This window comes from Lepus europaeus, chromosome 17 (genome assembly GCF_033115175.1).
Source record: "Lepus europaeus isolate LE1 chromosome 17, mLepTim1.pri, whole genome shotgun sequence".
In the NCBI taxonomy this organism is placed as follows: domain Eukaryota; kingdom Metazoa; phylum Chordata; class Mammalia; order Lagomorpha; family Leporidae; genus Lepus; species Lepus europaeus.
The window spans coordinates 57527242-57547789 of record NC_084843.1 but is presented as its reverse complement, the minus strand read 5'-3'; the positions used below and the strand labels follow the sequence as shown (position 1 = coordinate 57547789).

General features: G+C 38.5%; 1 protein-coding gene across 2 annotated transcripts in view; it reads left to right on the top strand.

Annotated features, from left to right (window-relative positions):
* Positions 1-826: 826 nt before the first annotated feature.
* Positions 827-20548, top strand: part of DNAJC12 (DnaJ heat shock protein family (Hsp40) member C12) — a 31772-nt gene continuing 12050 nt past the window's right edge. The window contains exons 1-3 of one of the 2 annotated variants that reach the window (XM_062214840.1): positions 827-1071; positions 8695-8773; positions 18225-18361. In XM_062214840.1, coding sequence (XP_062070824.1) covers positions 994-1071; positions 8695-8773; positions 18225-18361 — 294 coding nt within the window. In that variant the 5' untranslated portion in view covers positions 827-993. Of the gene's footprint in view, positions 1072-8694; positions 8774-18221; positions 18362-20548 lie in introns of both variants that reach the window. The other variant, XM_062214839.1, reaches the window with a different exon arrangement.

Sequence of the window (20548 nt, the reverse complement as noted above, 5' to 3'; positions counted from 1 at the left end):
AAACCTTAAAAAATATGTACATAAGTGGGCTAGATGAAAAAGCATTTCTTTCCCAAGATGATGATTTATGAGAGTGTATTAAGTGTTAGGGCAGCTAAAGTGTTCTATCCTTCACCATTCACCTTCTCTGAATCCCAGACTTGCGCAGCTATTTCTAGGGCTAAAATAAACTGAAACACAGATTCCCTGATCTCAATCTAGGCCAGAGACACTCCTGATTCTGCAGAGAGGCAAACCGGGAGAAACGACACACAAGCTTCGGTATCAAGACTCTCCTTTCAGCATCCTATTCTATTTCCTGGGTAGTGCAAACCATGGTTTTCAACGGCCCTGTTTCTTTGCATGCTTCTTGTCTGTCTTCTTCCGTCAGAATATAAGCTCCACAATAATTAAGAGTTTGTGTTGTTTACCGCAACTTTGCTAAGCACAAAATAGTTCCTTAAAATGCATTCATTGAGTGAATGAATTATCAAATGAAAATTCTTAGTCTACTTCCTTCTATGCTGAAACTATTTAAAAAATTATGAAATGTTCTTAAACACTCAGGAAACTCACACTGTCGACCTTTAACAAATCCTAAGACTCTTACCAGACTGCTTCACATTTTCTTTTATCTCAAAAAACGGAAAATGATAAATGTAGGAGCTGGAGAAAGGAATATTTGGGGGAGTTTGTAAAAATGGGCCGTTTTTGTCAACCTGTAAGAGGATTGATTCATTGGCATCACTGGCACACATCAAACTACAGCTCCCAGGCAGCACCGGGACGTCGGCACGTGGTCCCTTCTTTTCTGTTCTGGAAACAGCCAACCAGAGATAGTGTTTACAAAGGGCTAGAATGACATCTGGCGTATTGATTGCGGGCGGGTCTTCAAGCTAGTTTTTTGCCGTTTAGGACGTGGGGCTTTAATTCAGATATAGAGAGGTTTTTCCTGCTAACTCAGAGCTCGCCGTATCTGTGTCCGAGGGAGGAAAAGCTGACTGACTAATCTAAATGGATGCGATACTCAATTACCAGTCAGAAGACACCGACGATTACTACAGGTTACTGGGGTGTGATGAACTCTCCTCGGTAAGGCAGTGGGTAACGCGCTTCTTTTTCCAGTGTTTCAAGTCGCGCCTAACGACCTTTTATTCTGAAGCACTTGTGGCACAAAGAAGTTAAGGATTTAAGTGTTGGGTTCTTGACCTGTGTCTTATGGCAATTTTATAGAAGCCTCTGATTAAATACTGTCTATTCTGGCAAAATGGTCATTTGTTCTGTTTCACAATATACTAACTATATATATTTGGAATTTTATTGTAGTTGCTGATGGCAATGTTCCATAGCATACATGAGATATATGCTAATTCATACTGTAATTGAGGTGCAAAATACTTTTATAAAGGTGAGCAGTTAAATTATAAATCAAGAAGCATCTTTGTATGTTAGCATCTCAAACTGTATAACAGAAATTATTTCTTGAAAGGTTGGTTTCTGAAATAAAACATGTGAAAACTCTGTAGTAGTTTGCTGAATTAATAATGAAATAATGCACTTCTTGAAATTCTCCCATAAACAATTGTTAATGTTGTAGGATTTTCTAAATTATGGAAAATAGTTTATAGTTCTATCTCCCAAGGGTAACACTTCATATTTTGGCATATTAATCTGGTATTTTTCTATATATATCTCTTGAAGACACTTGTGGGAGGATATTAAATGTAGTCATTGATTCCTACATTTTTACCCATTGATGTAACAAAGATTTCTCTCTGCTATCATATATTTTAATGGATAGAAATTATTTTGCTTTACTGTATTACTACAGTCAAATTATTCTCTTATTGTTAAATGTTTTATTTATTCTAAATTTTTAAAAAGTTCAAGTGGTGTTGAGATGAATATGAAATGGCCATTATTATTACATCATTATATTTAATTATGTTAGTAAAATAGAACTATTATATATTATATGAGTAATAGACTTTTATTATTAAATTAAATTAATATTTAAACATTTCATATTATATAATATATGATTGTTTTATTATTAAAATAAAACTTAATATTTAAAGCAACATATTTTACATTTATTCTTTTTCATAGGAGTTTAGTAATATAATGTATTTAGTTGTGTTTTGAGAATAGGGTGTGATACTGACACAAAGGATTAAAATCTCTATTTTTGACAGACTGAGGAAGTTATCTTAGGTATTCTATGTTAAAAAAAGCTCACATAGAGAATAGGTTAGAAGGCTCTTTTAGCTGTGTGTTTCTCATGTTTACGTAGGTGGGGAATGCTTATAACAGTTGGAAAAGCTTTATTGTGACTTTTAGCATATATGTCACTTACATTCTTGGTTATACTATTGCCAAATAATTGTTGAAGGAATAATTAAAAATCATAGGAACACAATTTAACTTGATTAGTTTTATAATTTGGACTTTAAAAGATATGCACTGGATTATAAAGTAGAGGTCATTATATTCCCGTAATAAACCTATTGAATGAGTCAGTCAGTCTTTTGTAGCTACACTGTTGTCTTTTCAGCCTACAAAGAAGGACAGATCCACAAAAAAGATTCTTTTGTTTGTGTGTAATATTTATGACAGTTTAGTTTCTTGGTTCCCAGGAATAATCAGACTTTTCTGTATATATGGTGGCAACTTTTAAGAGGAAAAGGAAATTACTGTTTCAGTGTTCTTTTTTCTGGATGTACTTGACTGATCTGTCAATAATGTGGCCTATCCAGGCCTATCCAGTCGCTTCTTCGACTGTTAATAATGTCCTTACTTTTCATATGTGTCATTTCCTCTCTTATTTTCATAGATACCCTTCCCATTTAAAATTATTTTTATGGCATTTTTGACTATTCAGTGTGACTTTCTTAACTTGATTTATGTTGAATGCATTTCTTTTACTTCAAATATTCCTTGATTTGATGCTCTAAAATTGACAAGAACTCTTCATACCCAAAATGATTTTTAAAACATTTGATATTTTGATTTAAAAAATTTGATATTTTTATTTTACTTATAACAATTGAATTGAATTGTGCTGAAATATAACAGTGTTGCTTGGGCGTATAGTTCTTAATTTAAAGCTTGTGTTTTAAATTCCTTAAACTCAAAGTAAATTTTCACATTTTCTAATGGTTCTAGAATAGTAATTCTGAAACTGTTCTCTACTTTCCATACATGACAGAGCATAAGCATGAGAGGATTTCCACGCTGTTGTATAGAACACAACATACTCTCATTTTAAACAAATTTACCAAAATTTAATCCTAAATCAGCCAGCCTCCTTTCCCTATATCATTGGATTTTACCAAAATACACATGCTATAAAACCCTAAGTTTTTTATTGATACATACACCACACATTACAGTTATATAGCATCTTCTCTGGTATGGATCTCATTTGATTTTTAACTTTTTTCAAAAAAGATTTATTTATTTGAAAGGCAGAGAAAGGAAGAGAGGGAAAGGAGGAGGGCAAAGGCGTGGCAGAGAGAGAGGGAGAGAAAAACAGAGAGGGAGAGAGGCAGAGGATCTCTTCTATCCTTTGGTTCACATCCTATATGCCCGCAGTAGCTGGGCCTGGGCCAAGCTGAAGCCAGGAGCTTAGAACTCTATCCATGTCTCCCAAGTGGGTGGCATGCACCCAAGGCTTGGGCCATGATCTGCCGCTTCTGCATATTAGGCAGGAGCTGTATCAGAATCAGAAGCCAGAGTGAGAACCAGCACTCTGACATTGGATGCAGGCATTTCAAGTGGCAACTTAACCGACTGTGTTACAGTGCCCACTCTGGTTTTTAAATATGTGGTTACCGTTTCAGCAGTAATGATAGGGGATTTCAAGACTTCGTGGACCTGGAAATTGAGCACAAACCGGACAAATGGAAACATCTATCCTCTTCCCACCCTCCCACCCCACCCCCCAGTTTTTTTTTTTTACTGACTTCATACTCTCTGGGTTCAGATATGACTCTGCCACTTACTGGTTGTATGACCTTGAGGAAATTACTTGTATTTTTTATGCCTTGGTTTCCTAATTCGCAAATGAAGATAAATAGTACCCGCTATATAGTGTTGTTATAGACAGTGCAGCATGACATACAAAGTGCTTCGAGTAGAGCCTAGTGCTGACTGGTTAAACTGGTGTGGTCCCAGTTGTTGTTTTGTCCTCACAGTGTTACTGTGCACTTGGAAATTTGTAAGTTTATTTTATCCTATAATCTGCATTATTTTTAAGGCTTTTTATTGAACAATAATTTTTCGACTTAAAGTTTCAAAAATAATACAGAGTTCTTGTACATCCTTTACTCAAATTCCCTTAATGTTGACATCATACCTAATGGTACTAGAGTGATCAAGATCAGAAAATTAATATTGGTACAATCTATTAACTCAATTAGGGGGCTGGCATTTTTTTTTCTTTTGGTAAAAATAGAAAAGGTCAGGACTAGGGTGAGGCTGGCAGGGTGCTGAGGCTACAAAACTAAGGAGGCACAGACTCCCAAGGTGCAGAAGTAAAGAATCGAGTGAAAGTGAGAATGAATCTCATTAAACCTACATGTCCTGCCCTGCCTGGTGCTGGCCCAGAGACACAACAAATATTTTAGGCTTTATAGATCTTAGGTCTCTGTAACAACTACTCAGCTCTTCCCTTTTGAAAAGGCAGCCACGGAAAATATGTAAGTGAATGATTAAGGCTGTTTCAATAAGATTTTAAGACCACTTAAAAGAAGAAGCAGGCCAGTTTTGGCCCAAGGATTAGAGTTAATTAATCCCTAACACAAATTATAAGTCCTATCTAATTTCATCAGTTTTCCTACGAATATTATTCTTTTTCTGTCTCAGAATCCAAACAGGATTCCTATTACTTAGTCGTCATGTTCCCTTGGCTTCCTCCAGTTTGGTATTTTCTCCTACCTTCCTCATCTTTCATGCCCTGGACACTGCGAAGAGTTCTGGTCAGTTATTTGCAGATTGTAATTAAATCTGGTTTTGTCTAATCTTTTCTTTTTATTAGTTTTTTAAAGATTTTATTTATTTATTTGACAGGTAGAGTTACAGACAGTGAGAGAAACAGAGAGAAAGGTCTTCCTTATGTTGGTTCACTCCCCAAATGGCCGCAACAGCCAGAGCTACACCAATCCGAAGCCAGGAGCAGGGTGCTTCCTCCCGGTCTCCCATGCGAGTGCAGGGACCCGAGCACTTGGGCCATCCTCCACTGTCTTCCTGGGCCACAGCAGAGAGCTGGACTGGAAGAGGAGCAACCGGGACTAGAACCCGGCACCCAAATGGGATGCTGGCGCCATAGGCAGAGGATTAACCAAGTGAGCCATGGCACCGGCCCCTTGTATGATCTTTTCTTATGCCTAGATCGAGGTCCTGCATTTTTTGGAAGAGCATCAAAAAGTGAAGTTGTGCCTCTCTCAGTGAATTGTATCAGGAGACATGATGGAGATATGCTTAAATATTGACCTTGCTCACTTGGTTACGGTGGTGTCTGTGAGGTTTTATCTGTCAGGTTTTTCCACGTTAGGGTTATTATTTTTCCTTTTGTAATTTACAGGTACTTCAAGACTATCCTGATTGTCCTCAAACATTTATTCATTGAGTTTAACATCCTTTGGTGGATCTTGTCTGTTTGCCAAATGGTTGTTCATTTCTTTGCATCATCAGTAACACTGGTCCTTATCATTCACTAGTTGTTTTGTTTTATTTGATTATGAGTAAAGTTGAAGTTTTTTTTTTTTTTGTATGTTTACTGGCCAATAATATAGGCAGCTTTCCAGGTGCTTGGACATTGGCTCAGGAAGGCAGGATCCAGTAGATCTTGATGTGGAGGCCTCGGTTGCCCGTGGTCTGCACTTGGCACTGCACACGTGGCGGGGGGAGACCAGAGACAAACAGAATGTGTCCAAGGCAAACTAACCCTCTTTACCAATTTATCCAGGGCCAGTTTTACATGGAAAGCTTGAGATGAACTTTATGACAGTAGGATTATGTCAAGTAATGAAAGGCAGCTATGGATTTTTCTGAATTCTTTTTAAATGAAACTGGCAAAACCCAGAAAACGTAGAGAAGAAAACAATGATCATGTACCTTAGCACTACTGAGAATTAGCCATTTTGGTACATTTTTCTTCCATGTACTAATTAATACTAGAATGATTCCTAACAGGATGTGAATTTTAAAAAAAGCAGTAATAGAACTTAAAGCTTTCTACTTTTGATAACTAATAGGATTAATGTTGTCCATTTATGCTATTTTAAAACCCTCAAAATACATATGCATACTTATGTACATAAAATAGATATAAAAATTGTGTTTTATTAGATAACCTGCCATCTTGGGGAAAGAGGGGTAAAATAGCTTTTAATTTTTATTCTATACTGATAAAATTTTTCAGAGTTTGTGAATATTTATATATTACTTATTAATTTAAAAATGCTTATTATTACACTCTTTAAAAATTTGAAAATAAGTTTAATTATCTTTTTTTGTTACTTAAACAGGTTATGATGACTGATGGTTAAGGAAAGCACCTAGCAAGAGGAAAAACAGATTAATTATGGTTCTAAAAAGGCAGTAATTCTCTTCCCATTATTCCAAGGGTTTTCAGTAAAAGCGTAACAAGGAAAGAATAGAGTTATCAGGGCGGTGATGCGGCATAGCAGGTAAAGCCGCTGCCTGCAATGCCAGCATCCCATATGGACACTGGTTCAAATCCTGGCTGCTCCACTTCTGATACAGCTCCCTGCTAGTGCCCTGGGAAGGGCACAGGGTGATGCCCTGTGTGTTAGGGCCCCTGTACCACATGGGAGACCCAGAGGAAGCTCCTGACTACAGTTTGGCTCAGTTTCAGCCCCAAAAGACCTCTTTCTTTTTCTCTTTCTCCCTCTCTGTACTCTGACTTTCAAATAAATAAATAAATAAATACATCTTAAAAAAAGAGAGTTATTAGTTCAGTCTGGGATTTATACATATGCCTACTAAATACAGTCTGACTTTGATTACAAAAATGAAAATTTTAAAATGAGACTTAACTAAAGATGACATGCAGCTGATAAGAGTATACATTTCCCATGAATCTTAAGACAATATTGATCTGAGTTGCTTGAGTATTCATTTCTCAAATAAGAGATGATTTGATTGCATTAGTGATTACTAAATATGGAAGCCTGATAACACAAGTAGTTCCCTAAGCCTGAAGAATTAGGTTATATAAAACAGTGGTTAAGATTATAGGGTTTAAAGTCTGAAAAAAAGATTAGGACTTTTTAGTAATTAGCAGAATGATTTTGGAAAGGTTATTTAACGAATGATACTAAAATAATAGCTACTGCTATCAAGTTCTTACTATGACCAAACTTTGCATTAAATGCTCTATTTATGTTGCTCACCTGATGTAAAGTTAAGGAAACCTTGTCATCTGGAAGCTGTGTAACTTGCCTAAAGTACCGTGGAAGAACTGGGATTTAAAACCAAGGAATCAGATTTCACAGCCACATATCCACTACTGCTTCCTGCTTCGTCACTGAGATCATGATTAATAAAGCCAAGTCTTTATAATTCATGATAATAAGCATTAGATGAATAAGCAAAGTCAAATCAAGTTATGAATGGCCCTCAAACTTCATTTTAGTTGGACCTGGAGTTTGTTTTTCCATTCAAAACCTCTAACCAAGCTGCTAACTGATTAAAAAAAAGTTGTCAAGTTTGCATCATGTCCTTTATATTTTAATTGTGCAATTCTTAATAAAAAATGAAGGGAGGAGGCAGGAAGAAAGTACTTTAAAATGGGCAATTTGTAACTTATAATAATTTTTTAAAAAAAGATTTATTTATGGGCTGGTGCTGTGGCATAGCGGGTAAAGCTGCCACCTGCAGTGCCTGCACCCGGCTGCTCCTCTTCCAATCCAGCTCTTATGTGGCCCAAGAAAGCAGTAGAAGATGGCCCAAGTCATTGGGCCCCTGTGCCCACATGGGAGACCTGTAGGAGGCTCCAGTCTTCTGGCTTCATATCAACCCAGCTCTTGCCATTGTGGCCTTTTGGGGAGTGAGCCAGAGGATGGAAGACCTCTCTCTCTGCCTCTTCCTCTCTGTAACTCTGCCTTTCAAATAAATAAATCTTAGAAAAGAAAAAAAAAAAGCTGCTTCTAAAAGATGGGAAAGAGTGGGGCAGACAAACTACTGTAAAAAAATTATTTATTTACTTATTTGTAAAGCAGAGTTACAGAGAGGCAGAGGCAGAGAGAGAGAGTGAGAAAAAGAGAGAGAGAGGTCTTCCAGTCACTGGTTCACTTCCCAAATGCCTGCAGTGGTTGGGACTGTGGGCCAGGCTGAAGTCAGGAGCCAGGAACTCAATTGGGTCTACCATGTGGGTGGCAGGGAACAAGCACTTGAACCATTACCAGTTGCCTCCCAAGATGTGCATTAGCAACAAACTGGAATCAGGAGTGGAGCCAGGACTTGAACCCAAGCACTAAAACTTGGGGCACAGGCATTCCAACTGCTAGGTCAAATACCTACTCTAAGGCATTTTTTTTTTTCTTAGAGTAAAAAATTATGTAGAACTGTAAAGATCAAAATAAAAAGGTTGGTCAAAATAAAAATGTTTTGAGGAAGACCAATGAAAACTTCTTCCTTCATGTAATTTAAATTGAACTCTTTTTTTTTAAACACTGATTTTTATTTTAGGTTGAACAAATCCTGGCAGAATTTAAGGTCAGAGCTTTGGAATGTCATCCTGACAAGCATCCGGAAAACTCCAAAGCTGGTAAGAACTTAAAAATGCCTATTTCATAAGAAATATATAGCATATACAACCAAAGAAACCCTTGAATAGTAACTTAATTCCCTTTTTTTTTCTTTATGGTCTCTACAAGTTTTCTTTTTTTAAAATTTTTTAAAACTTTTATTTAATAAATATAATTTTCCAAAGTACAGTTTATGGATTACAATGGCATTTCCCCCCCATAACTTCCATCCCACCTGCACCTCTCTCATCTCCCGCTCCCTCTCCCATTCCATTCACATCAAGATTCATTTTCAATTATCTTTATATACAGAAGATTGATTTAGTATATATTAAGTAAAGATTTCATCAGTTTGCACCCACACAGAACATCAAGTGTAAAATACTGTTTTGAGTACTTGTTATAGCATTAATCCACATTGGACAACACATTAAGGACAGAGATCCCACATAAGGAGTAAGTACACAGTGACTCCTGTTGTTGACTTAACAATTTGACACTCTTGTTTATGGCGTCAGTAATCTCCCTAGGCTCTAGTCATGAGTTTCCAAGGCTATGGAAGCCTCTTGAGTTCGCTGACTTTGATCTTATTCCGATAGGGTCATAGTAAAAGTGGAAGTTCTCTCCTCCCTTCAGAGAAAGGTACCTCCTTCTTTGATTGCCCGTTGTTTCTACTGGGATTTCACTCACGGAGATCTTTCATTTAGGTCATTTTTTTTTTTTTTTTTTTTTTTTGCCAGAGTGTCTTGGCTTTCCATGCCTGAAATACTCTCATGGGCTCTTTAGCCAGATCGGAGTGCCTTAAGGGCTGATTCTGAGGCCAGAGCGTTATTTAGGACATCTGCCATTCTATGAGTCTGCTGTGTATCTCACTTCCCATGTTGGGTTGTTCTCTCCCTTTTTATTCTATTAGTTAGTATTAGCAGACACTAGTCTTGTTTGTGTGATCCCTTTGACTCTTAGGTCTATCAGTGTGATCAATTGTGAATTGAAATTGATCACTTGGACTAGTGAGATGGCATTGGTACATGCCACCTTGATGGGATTGTATTGGAATCCCCTGACACATTTCTAATTCCACCATTTGGGGCAAGTCAGCTTGAGCATGTCCCAAATTGTACATCTCCTCTCTCTCTTATTCCCACTCTTATATTTAACAGGGATAACTTTTCTGTTAAATTTCAACACCTAAGAATAAATGTGTGTTGATTACAGAGTTCAACCAATAGTATTAACTAGAACCAAAAAAATACTAAAAGGGATAAAGTATTAAGTTGTACATCAACAGTCAGGACAAGGGCTGATCAAGTCACTGTTTCTCATAGTGTCCCTTTCACTTCAACAGGTTTTCTTTTTTGTGGTTGGTTAGTTGTCACCGATCAGGGAGAACATATGATATTTGTCCCTTTGGGACTGGCTTAATTCACTCAACATGATGTTTTGCAGATTCCTCCATTTTGTTGCAAATGACCAGGTTTCATTGTTTTTTTACTGCTGTATAGTATTCTATAGAGTACATGTCCCATAATTTCTTTATCCAGTCTACTGTTGATGGGCATTTAGGTTGATTCCAGGTCTTAGCTATTGTGAATTGAGCTGCAATAAACATTAATGTGCAGACAGCTTTTTTGTTTGCCAATTTAATTTCCTTTGGGTAAATTCCAAGGAGTGGGATGGCTGGGTTGAATGGTAGGGTCATATTCAGGTTTCTGAGGAATCTCCAGACTGACTTCCATAGAGGCTTGACCAGTTTGCATTCCCACCAACAGTGGGTTAGTGTCCCTTTTTCCCCACATCCTCTCCAGCATCTATTGTTGGTAGATTTCTGAATGTGAGCCGTTCTAACTGGGGTGAGGTGAAACCTCATTGTGGTTTTGATTTGCATTTGCCTGATTGCTAGTGATCTTGAACATTTTTTCATGTGCCTGTTGGCCATTTGGATTTCCTCTTTTGAAAAATGTCTATTGAGCTCCTTGGCCCATCTCTTCAGTGGGTTGTTTGTTTTGTTGTTGTGGAGTTTCTTGATCTCATTGTAGATTCTGGTTATTAACCCTTTATCTGTAGCATAGTTTGCAAATATTTTTTTCCCATTCTGTCGGTTGTCTCTTCACTCTCCTGACTGTTTCTTTTGCAGTACAGAAACTTCTCAATTTGATGCAATCCCAAATGTTAATTTTGGCTTTGACTGCCTGCGCCTCCCGGGTCTTTTCCAGAAAGTCTTTGCTGGTGCCAATATCTTGAAGGGTTTCTCCAGTGTTCTCTAATAATTTGATGGTCTCGGGTCATAGATTTAGGTATTTAATCCATGTTGAGTGGATTTTTGTGTAATGTGTAAGGTAGGGGTCTTGCTTCATGCTTCTGCATGTGGAAATCCAGTTTTCCTAGCACCATTTATTGAATAGACTGTCCTTGCTCCAGGAATTGGTTTTAGATCCTTGATACAATATAAGTTTGCTGTAGATGTTTGGGTTGATTTCTGGTGTTTCTATTCTGTTCCATTGGTCTATCCATCTGTTTCTCTACCAGTACCATGCTGTTTTGATTACAACTGCCTTGTAGTATGTCCTGAAATCTGGTATTGTGATGCCTCCAGCTTTGTTTTTGTTGTACAAGATTGCTTTTTCTATTCGAGATCTCCTGCATCTCCATATGAATTTCAGCATCATTTTTTCTAGATCTGTGAAGAATGTCTTTGGTATCTTGATTGGCATCGCATTGAATTTATAAATTGCTTTTGGGAGAATGGACATTTTGGTGATGTTGACTCTTCCAATCCATGAGCATGGAAGATTTTTCCATTTTTTGGTATCCTTTTCTACTTCTTTCTTAAGATTTTGTAATTCTCATTGTAGAGATCTTTAACATTCTTGGTTAAGTTTATTCCAAGGTATTTGATTGTTTTTGTAGCTATTGTGAGTGGGATTGATCTTAGCAGTTCTTTCTCAGCCGTGGCATTGCTCCAACAATATTTTTTAGATTTCTAATTTCCTCTTATTTTCTTTGGTTTGACTGTATACTTTCCTGTGCTCTGTCTTCTAAGTCTGAAATTCTTTCTTCTGCTTCACTGACCTTGTTTTTAAGGCTCTCTAATGTGTTTTTCATTTGATCTATTGAGTTGTTCATTTCATTTTGATTTCTGTTCACTATCACACTTTCCTGTTCTACTAGTTTCTGCGTTTCATTTTGATTCCTCCTTAATATTTCATTTTCACAAGAGATTTTCTATCCTGTCCAATAAGGATTTATGTAGCTCAAGCATTTGTTTTTGAAAACTTCTAAATGTTCTTATAAATTTTTTGAAATCCGTGTCTTGCATTTCTTCCATCTCATCATCTTCATAATATTGGCTTGGGGTGTCTTGTTCATTCGGGGGCATCATAACTTAATTTCCTTTTATCTATTATGTTCAAACTCATTCTTTCATTTATTGCCAAAGTCTGTTTTGCTGTTGGGTGGTAGGAGGAGAGAGGACTGTGTAGGGTCTTTTCTATGTTTTCTTCATTTTGAGTGATCTGAATATGTCCATGTATTCCCACTCTTGGTTCTTTTCTTTATCATAATCATGTTATCATCATTTAAATATACTATATCTGTCCACGCTTGAGAAAATACAACAAATCAACAGTCCTTTAGCAGCCTGCCTCATCCCTTCATCTTCCTTATATTTCTCTCTCTCTTTTTTTTAAAGATTATTTATTTATTTGAAAGTCAGAGTTACACAGAGAGAGAAGAGGAAGAGAAAGACAGAGAGAGAGAGAGAGAGGTCTTCCATCCGATGGTTCACTCCCCAGTTGGCCGGAGCTGTGCCGATCCGAAGCCAGGAGCCAGGAGCCTCCTCCGGGTCTCCCACGTGGGTGCAGGGGCCCAAGGACCTGGGTCATCCTCCACTGCTTTCCCAAGGACCTGGGTCATCCTCCACTGCTTTCCCAGGCCATAGCAGAGAGCTGGATCAGAAGAGGAGCGGCCGGGACTAGAACCGGTGCCCATATGGGATGCTGGCGCTTCAGGCCAGGGCGTTAACCCACTGAGCCACAGCGCCAGGCCCCTCTAATGTTTCTCTGCTCGAGTCAAACTTCCTGAAAAGCATGTCCACAGTTGATGTCTCTACTTCCCTTTCCTCCCTTTTTCCAGTGGTCTCACGCTGACTTTCTTTCCACCTTTCTCAAAAAATGAGCCAAAATTTTCCTGATTGCCAAATGCAATGGTTGCTGTTTCGTCCCTGAGTTTGCATCAAATTTTGTCATTGTTGATCATACAAGTATGTGGGGATTCTCACTTTTTTCTACACCAAATTAAACTTGGCTTTTAATTCCACTTTCTGTGATCTGTTTGAAGTTCATGTTACCTTGCACATTGCCTTCTGAAGTACTCTCCTCTGAACCTCCATGACAACAGACACTCATGGTTTTCCTCCATCCTCTGGGTCTGCTTCTCTATCTGTCTCCTTTGTGACTTCTTCTCTGTTGCCCCAAGTTTCCCTCCTAAATTCTCTTCTTGGCTTGATCCCCACTTTACCTGTGAAGCCTTGTCCAAGTCTGTGGCTTCTATCACCAGTTTTCTATTGATGGCTCCTAAATGCAACCTTCACCTAGTTCTTGCTGCCTCTCTTCAAACTGTAGTTTCAACACCTTTTTGGAAATCTCCATTGGAAACATTTGAAAGTCATCGTCACAAACTGGGCTTGCTGTTCTCCTCATGCCCTGTATACAGTCTTGCTTGATTTTCTGTTTCCCCATTTCAATGAATGCTATCACCTTCCACTCAACTGGCCAAGCAGTCCCGTCTCTTCTCATGTCCACATCTGGCTGACTACCAAGTGCCATTGATTTATCTTCCAAATCTTTCTCCACTGTGTCCTCTTCCCTCCGTCCTCACTACCAGTGCCATAGGTGAGCCACCATCATTTCATGGCTGAATTCTTATGCATTCCTTTAATTGCTTCACATTGCAGATAGTTTTTTTTAATATGGAAAAATAAGAGATTTAATATGTAGAACAAGAAGGAAAGTGTTCTATCACAGATGCCCATGTGCTACCAACTTAAAACTTCACCAATGCAGTTGAAGTACCTTGTGTATTACTATTCTGATTTTTATCCTCAAATTAGGTGGTAGAGCTTGAATTGGATGATTATGTTGACTATATGTGTATAAAAGACATGTAGTGTGATTTTTCTTTTTCAAATTTTATTTATTTACTTCCATTTTTATTTGAAAAGGAGGAGGAGAGAGAGAGAGAGAGAAAGAGAGAGAGAGAGAGAGAGAGAGAGAGAGAGAGAGAATCCTGTTAGTTCACTCCCCAAATACTTGCAATGGTTTCAAGCTGGGGCAGAAGCCAGGAGCTGGGAACTCAATCCAGGAACTGAGTTACTTGAGCCATCATTGCTGTGTCCCAGGGTGCAGATCAGAAGAAAGCTGGAGTCAGCAGCCAGAGCAGGGAATCAGATCCAGTCACACAATATGGGATGAAGGCATCCTAAGTGGTGTCATAACTACTAGGCCAAATATGCCTACTCTGTGTGCAATTTCTTGCTTGAGTGAATGAATGAATGACTGCACGAACATTTCTTTGGGAGATATTAAATATCTGTCTGAACTGGAGTTAATGTAAGATAGGTGTCCTAGCATAAAATTATAAACATTTGATAAACACTTAAAAACAACCACTACCACAGGTTATTCTTTAACTAGGCTCATTTTTAGTGGAGCATGACTTTGAGTTGTTTCTCTGTCCCTAACAAACAATTTCTATTTGGGATCTATGATGATTCACTGTGCAATCATTGCCACTTCCAGTTGCCATAGTGATACGAGTTTTCATGTGTGAGCTGCCTCAAGGTTTCTTGTTCAGAGAGATACTGGACTGTGTAAATATTGTTTAAAGTGAAAAGGTACACAGACATCACTATCTTCCTCTGTCCAGCTTGCAGCTAGTTATGATGTAACCTTTGGGTTGAGACAATTTTCTATTTTGTTTATTTTAAAGATTTATTTATTTATTTGAAAGGCAGGCTGATGTTGGGGAGAGGGAAGGGCGAGAAGATGGTGGGAAGGGAGAGAGAGAGAGAATTTTCCATCTGCTGATTCACTCCTAAATACTTGCAAAAGCTGTGGCTGGACCAGGTCCAAGACAGGAGCCGGGAGCTCCATCTGGGCCTCCCATATGAATGGCAGAAATCTAATTTGTGCCATCACTACAGCCTCCCAGGTGCATCTGCCAGAAGCTGGATTGAAGGCAGAGGAAGGACTTGATTTCAGGGACACTGATATGGGATGTGGGCACAACAAGTGGTAGTCCCATCAACTGTGCCACAACACCCACTTGGAGATAGTTTTATAATCAATTTAAGCATCCTTTTACTCAATTTGGATTAATATAACTTTTTGAAAATTTAAATCCTTCTCTACGCACTTGGAAAAGACTAATGTTCCCAATGAAAATATATTAAAAAAATATTTAAGGGGCTGGCACTGTGGCGCATAGCAGGTAAAACTGCTGCCTGCAGGGCTGGCATCCCATATGGGTGCCAGTTCGAGTTTTGGTTGCTCCACTTCTGATCCAGCTCTCTACTATGGCCTGGGAAAGCAGTAGAAGATGACCCAAGCCCTTGGGCCCCTGCACCTGCGTGGGAGACCAGGAAGAAACTCTTGGCTCCTGGCTTCAGATTGGCCCAGTTCCAGCCATTGTGGCCATTTGGGGAGTGAACCAGAGGATGGAGACCTCTCTCACTGCCTCTGCCTTATCAAATAAATAAATAAATCTTTAAAAAACATTTAAAATAATTCACCCAGATGCTGAATTTTAGCTTGACAGAAATCTAAAATATAATGGACAGATTTCTAAATGTATCTCAATAAGGTGAAGAGCTAGCCTGAAGAAAAACTATCGGTAGGAGAAATTAAATATCCTTTTGGTCCACTAAATATAGTCTCAACCATTACCACTGAAATTACTGATTTGTGAGCCTGATGGAGTAGCGCATGAGAACATAGGCTTGACTGTGTGAATTGCTCCTATCTCCCACTTATGAGTTGGTTGATCTTGGGCAGCTGCTCTGAGCCTCAGCAGTCCCATCAGTAAAATGGGTAGACTACATAATATACTCCACGCATCTGCTTGAAGACGAAATGAACTCTCATGCATGTGGGAAATGCTCAGTGAATTTTGGTAATTATGATTCAGTGGACTTTTCCCTCTTGTTTTTGTGTAGCAGCCTGAGATAAAAATTTAACACAATGGGATATTTTTATTTTTTCATAGGTAATCATTAAATCTTTCTTTTATTCATTAAAAACTCTGAATTTAAGGCCTTTATAAATCCCTTCTCCAGGTGTGGTGATGCAGGCAACTGGTGTGCTATTGAAGTCATGTTAGCCCAAAAGCTCCCAGCTGGTGCACATGCTGTTCCTTTGTGCATAGTAACTTTAAGATCAACACTTTATTTCTCTGACCATGAAGAAAGGAGATTGTAGTCTAAATTAAGAACCCGTGAAATGTTTCTTTTTGTTACCAATGTGCAAACTTCAAAAACATTTGGATTTTTGAAGGCTGGGGCAGCTGGTCCTATGCTAACTGATCTCTTAATATCTCAATGCGTTTCTACTTTAAAATATCTTGAGGCTGGCATTTTGGTGCAGTGAGTTAAGCTACAGCCTGTGACACTAGCATCCCATATGCATGCAGGTTCAAGTTCTGGCTGCTCCACTTCCAATACAGCTCCTTACTAATGTGCCTGGGAAAGCACTGGAAGATGGCCTGAGGGCTTGGACCCCTGTCACCCATGTGGAGACCGAGATGGATTTCTGGGATCCTGGCTTCAGCCCGGCTCAGCTATTGTGGCCATTTTGGGAGTGAAGCAATGGATGAAAGACCTCTTTCTTTGTTTCTCCCTCTCTGTAGTTCTTTCAAACAAATAAATAAATCTTGAAAAAAAAAACTTTATTGCTTTGCTTCCTTAGAATAAAAACAATGTAATAGTAATAAATAATGCTGAAAGAGAAAGTCTATCCTTACCTTTCCCTGCCAGAGAACCTCTGTCACCAGTTGTATTTTTCTCCAGAATTTTTACAAAGCATGTCTGACATATTATTATTATTGCTTCTTAAATAATGATAGATTACCTTAAAATGTGGATATAATAATACAAATAATTTTGTGAAGTATGAATTTAAAAGAACCTCTATATTTTCAAAGTAGACTGAGCAGTTAAATCAGAATGTGTCTCTAGGGTGCTTACGTCCTTTGCTCACATGAGTATAAGCTTACATAATGAGCTCTGGTAACAGAACTGGTAACTGTTGATCTTGTGTGATTCATTTGTGTGATTCATTTGATTTGCTGATACATTAAGGGAAAAATATAAACCCAAGCTCGTTTTTATTAAATGTGATGAAGAGAGAGAACAAGAAAAAGCCACAAAGCAGGAAAGATCAGATCTCTTTTGCCTTCTGCTTATCTACCATTTTTGAGGATTGACATCAGAATAGTTCCAAGTGGGGATTCGTGCATTCTAGAAATGCTGCAGAGTAAGTCCAACAGTAGTAGGCAATGAGAAGATGAGTCACAGGTAAAAATGAAAGTCTTTACAATCATGGCACTGTCATGTGCATCACTGGTGATAATTTAATAAACTTTTTATTCCTGTTGGAAAAAGTGACATCTCAATTTATACAACCGGACACTGTTGTCAGCACAGGAAGGATTGCTCATTCAGATTAGTTGCTACGGCAAGATGATTTTCATTGTTTGTTTTCCTGTAGCTTCCAATAACCCCATCTTTAGGGTCTTCCCCTTAACCCATAATTACTACTGCCACCTGGGGTGAATTTTTTTTTTTAACTTCAATGAGGAACAGAAGAGACCTTGTGTATTTACTGTACTTGAAACTTCCCAGTAGCTTCCCATTGCTCTTATGACAAAAGACAACCAGATTCCTTAGCACAATGTCCAAGGCCTTGGATGACTGGGCCCTCATCTTCTCTGCAGCCTCAACCTTCATGATTTTTCCCCCAGCCACAATGGCAATTTCTACTTCCTGTAAAGTTTCATCCCCCTTCCTGCCTTAGAGTCTTCATTCATAGCATCCCTCTTGCCTGGTCACTAACCTCCTTTACAACTAGCACTAGAAAAAAGTATTTGATTCCTAGAACAACGTTTATAAATGTCTGTCTCTCCCACTAACAATGTCTATTGTTCTCATCTATGTTGTGAGCGCCTGTGACATCACCTCTGGAACATCACCCGGCTCATGCCTGGAGCACAGTGGAATGAGTGCAATCACTGTGGGTCAGGCAGTTTACTTCCATGGTCTTGCTTGTTTATATGATAAACTAAAGTTTAAGCTGAGTAAACTGGCCCAAAGTCACACAACTAGTGAGTGGCAGAGTCATGATTCTAGAGACATCCATTCGGTGCTTTTAAAAATAACCCTGCAAGAGAGATGTGCTCATGTCTTGATTTGTTTTCCAGTAGAGACTTTTCAGAAACTGCAAAAGGCAAAGGAGATCTTGACCAATGAAGAGAGTCGAGCCCGTTATGATCACTGGAGAAGGAGCCAGATGTCGATACCATTTCAGCAGTGGGAGGCTTTGACTGACTCTGTGAAAACAGTGAGTTTCTCTCTGGGGATAAAATGAATGTATGAAGCTCAGGCTACTCATAGAGTAGACTCCAGAGATAGCTTAAAGAGTACATATGCGATAGAATGGAGAGGTCCAAGAGTTATCAGTATAACTCAGTATCCACAAAATCTTGTAAAGTGAAATCCACCAGAATAAGGCAATGCAACAGTGCCAGAAGATCCTGTGTCTACATTTTTCAGTCTCTTTGTTTCAGTACGTATGGGGGAGCTTCAACAAGTTCATGAAAAATTTGCTTTATCTTTCATTCTACTTTTCCATAAACTTTTTGAAGTCCACATTTATGCTCTGTTATCATTTCCTGTTTTATGAGTGCTAATGAATGTGATTCTCAACTTGCTCATCTACTACTGAATTTTGAACTATTGCAAATTCATCTTCTCCATCTTTTTAGTTCATACAAACTTATTCTCTTTTATTTCTTTCTTTTTAAAAATTTATTTTGAGAGGTAGAGATACAGAGAGATAGAAGGAGGCAGAGAGAGAGAGAGAGAGAGAGAGAGAGCATGCGCAAGTTAGCTAGCTCCCATCTTTTGATCTAATTCCCAAATGCCAAATCCCTAGACCAGGCTGAACCAGGAACTCAATCTCATCTCCTATGTGGATGATAGGGAACCAACAACTTGACCCATCACTGCTGCTTCCCAGGGTCTGCATTAGTGGAAATGCTGGAGTCAGGAGCCAGAGCTAGATATTGAACCCATGCACTCTGATATGGGATGTGAAAGTCTTAGCCATTAGGCTAAATGCCCAGCCCAAGCGTTACAGGCATTTAGGGGATGAACCAATGGATAGGAATTTTCTCTTTACCTTGAAAAATTTAAAAAAGATATACTTATTTTGATGCAAATTTTTCTTTAAAAATATTTATTTGAAAGTCATAATGGTGGGGGATGGTGGGAGAGAGAGATCTTCCATCTGCTGGTTCACTCCCAGTTGCAACAGTCAGGGCTGGGCCAGGCTGAGGTCAGGAGCCACGAACTCCATCTGGGTCTCCCACATAGGTGGCAGGGGCCTAAGTACTGTTTTTCTAGGCACATTAGCAGGTAGCTAGATTGGAAACAGAGAAGATGGGATTCAAATTGGTCTTCCGATATGGGGTTTTGGAATCATAAGCAGTAGCTTAACCCATGTGGCCCATACTGATGCAAAAATTTGCAGTCTGCATAGTTTTCCAAAATACATGTTTTCCATAAACTTGTTGAAGACCCTTCGTGTGTACAGGTTTCAAAAACGTTTTTACACCAAAGTAAACTTATATTTTAATTCTAGTTTCCTTGAGTTTTTGGAAATATCCTCTGATATTAAAAATTTCTGTGGACACTAGTTAAATAAACATTGTTATAACAACTCTATATAACCATATTTCCAGTCTCTTAACTAAGCCACACTCTAACTGCAACTGAATTAGTAACGCTTGCCATTTTGATACCTTCTGACTCATAATTCATTTTGCATTATTATCCATTCAACCCTGGCACTTCATTTTTATTTAAAGATTTATTTATTTATTTGAAAGTCAGATTTAAACACAGAGAGAAGGAGAGGCAGAGAGAGAGGTCTTCCATCTGCTGGTTCACTCCCCAGTTGGCCATAACTGCTGAAGCTGTGCTGATCTGAAGCCAAGAGCTTCCTCTGGGTCTTCCCACAGGAGTACAGGGGCCTAAGGACTTGGGCCATCTTCTGCTTTCCCAGGCCATAGCAGAGAGCTGGATTGGAAGTAGAGCAGCGGGGACTTGAACTAGCACCCATATGGGATGCCAGCATTGCAAGCAGCAGCCTTACCTGCTATGCTACAGCACCGGACCCAGCACTTAATTAACAGCTAATATCAAGTTAGCTGTGGATTTTTCAAAAGCTGTTCTCCAAATCTCTACCTTAACTTATACTGGCAATGCCTTACCATTAAGTACTATTTCCTACCTCCAAATACAACATTTTTGCTTAGAATTTTGCTTAAGAAAGAACTGCTTGAGGTCTTACAGTAATTACATTTTGGATTTTACATTTTACATTTTGGTTGCATCATTTGTCTTAGCAGCAAAGCTGAAGTAATATGTTAGGCTAGCATTTGGTTTCAGGTTTATTTTTATTAGTGGTACAAAAATGATGAGGTTTAAGTCTGTACTTTAAATCAGCAGCAATCTTTTTTCTCAC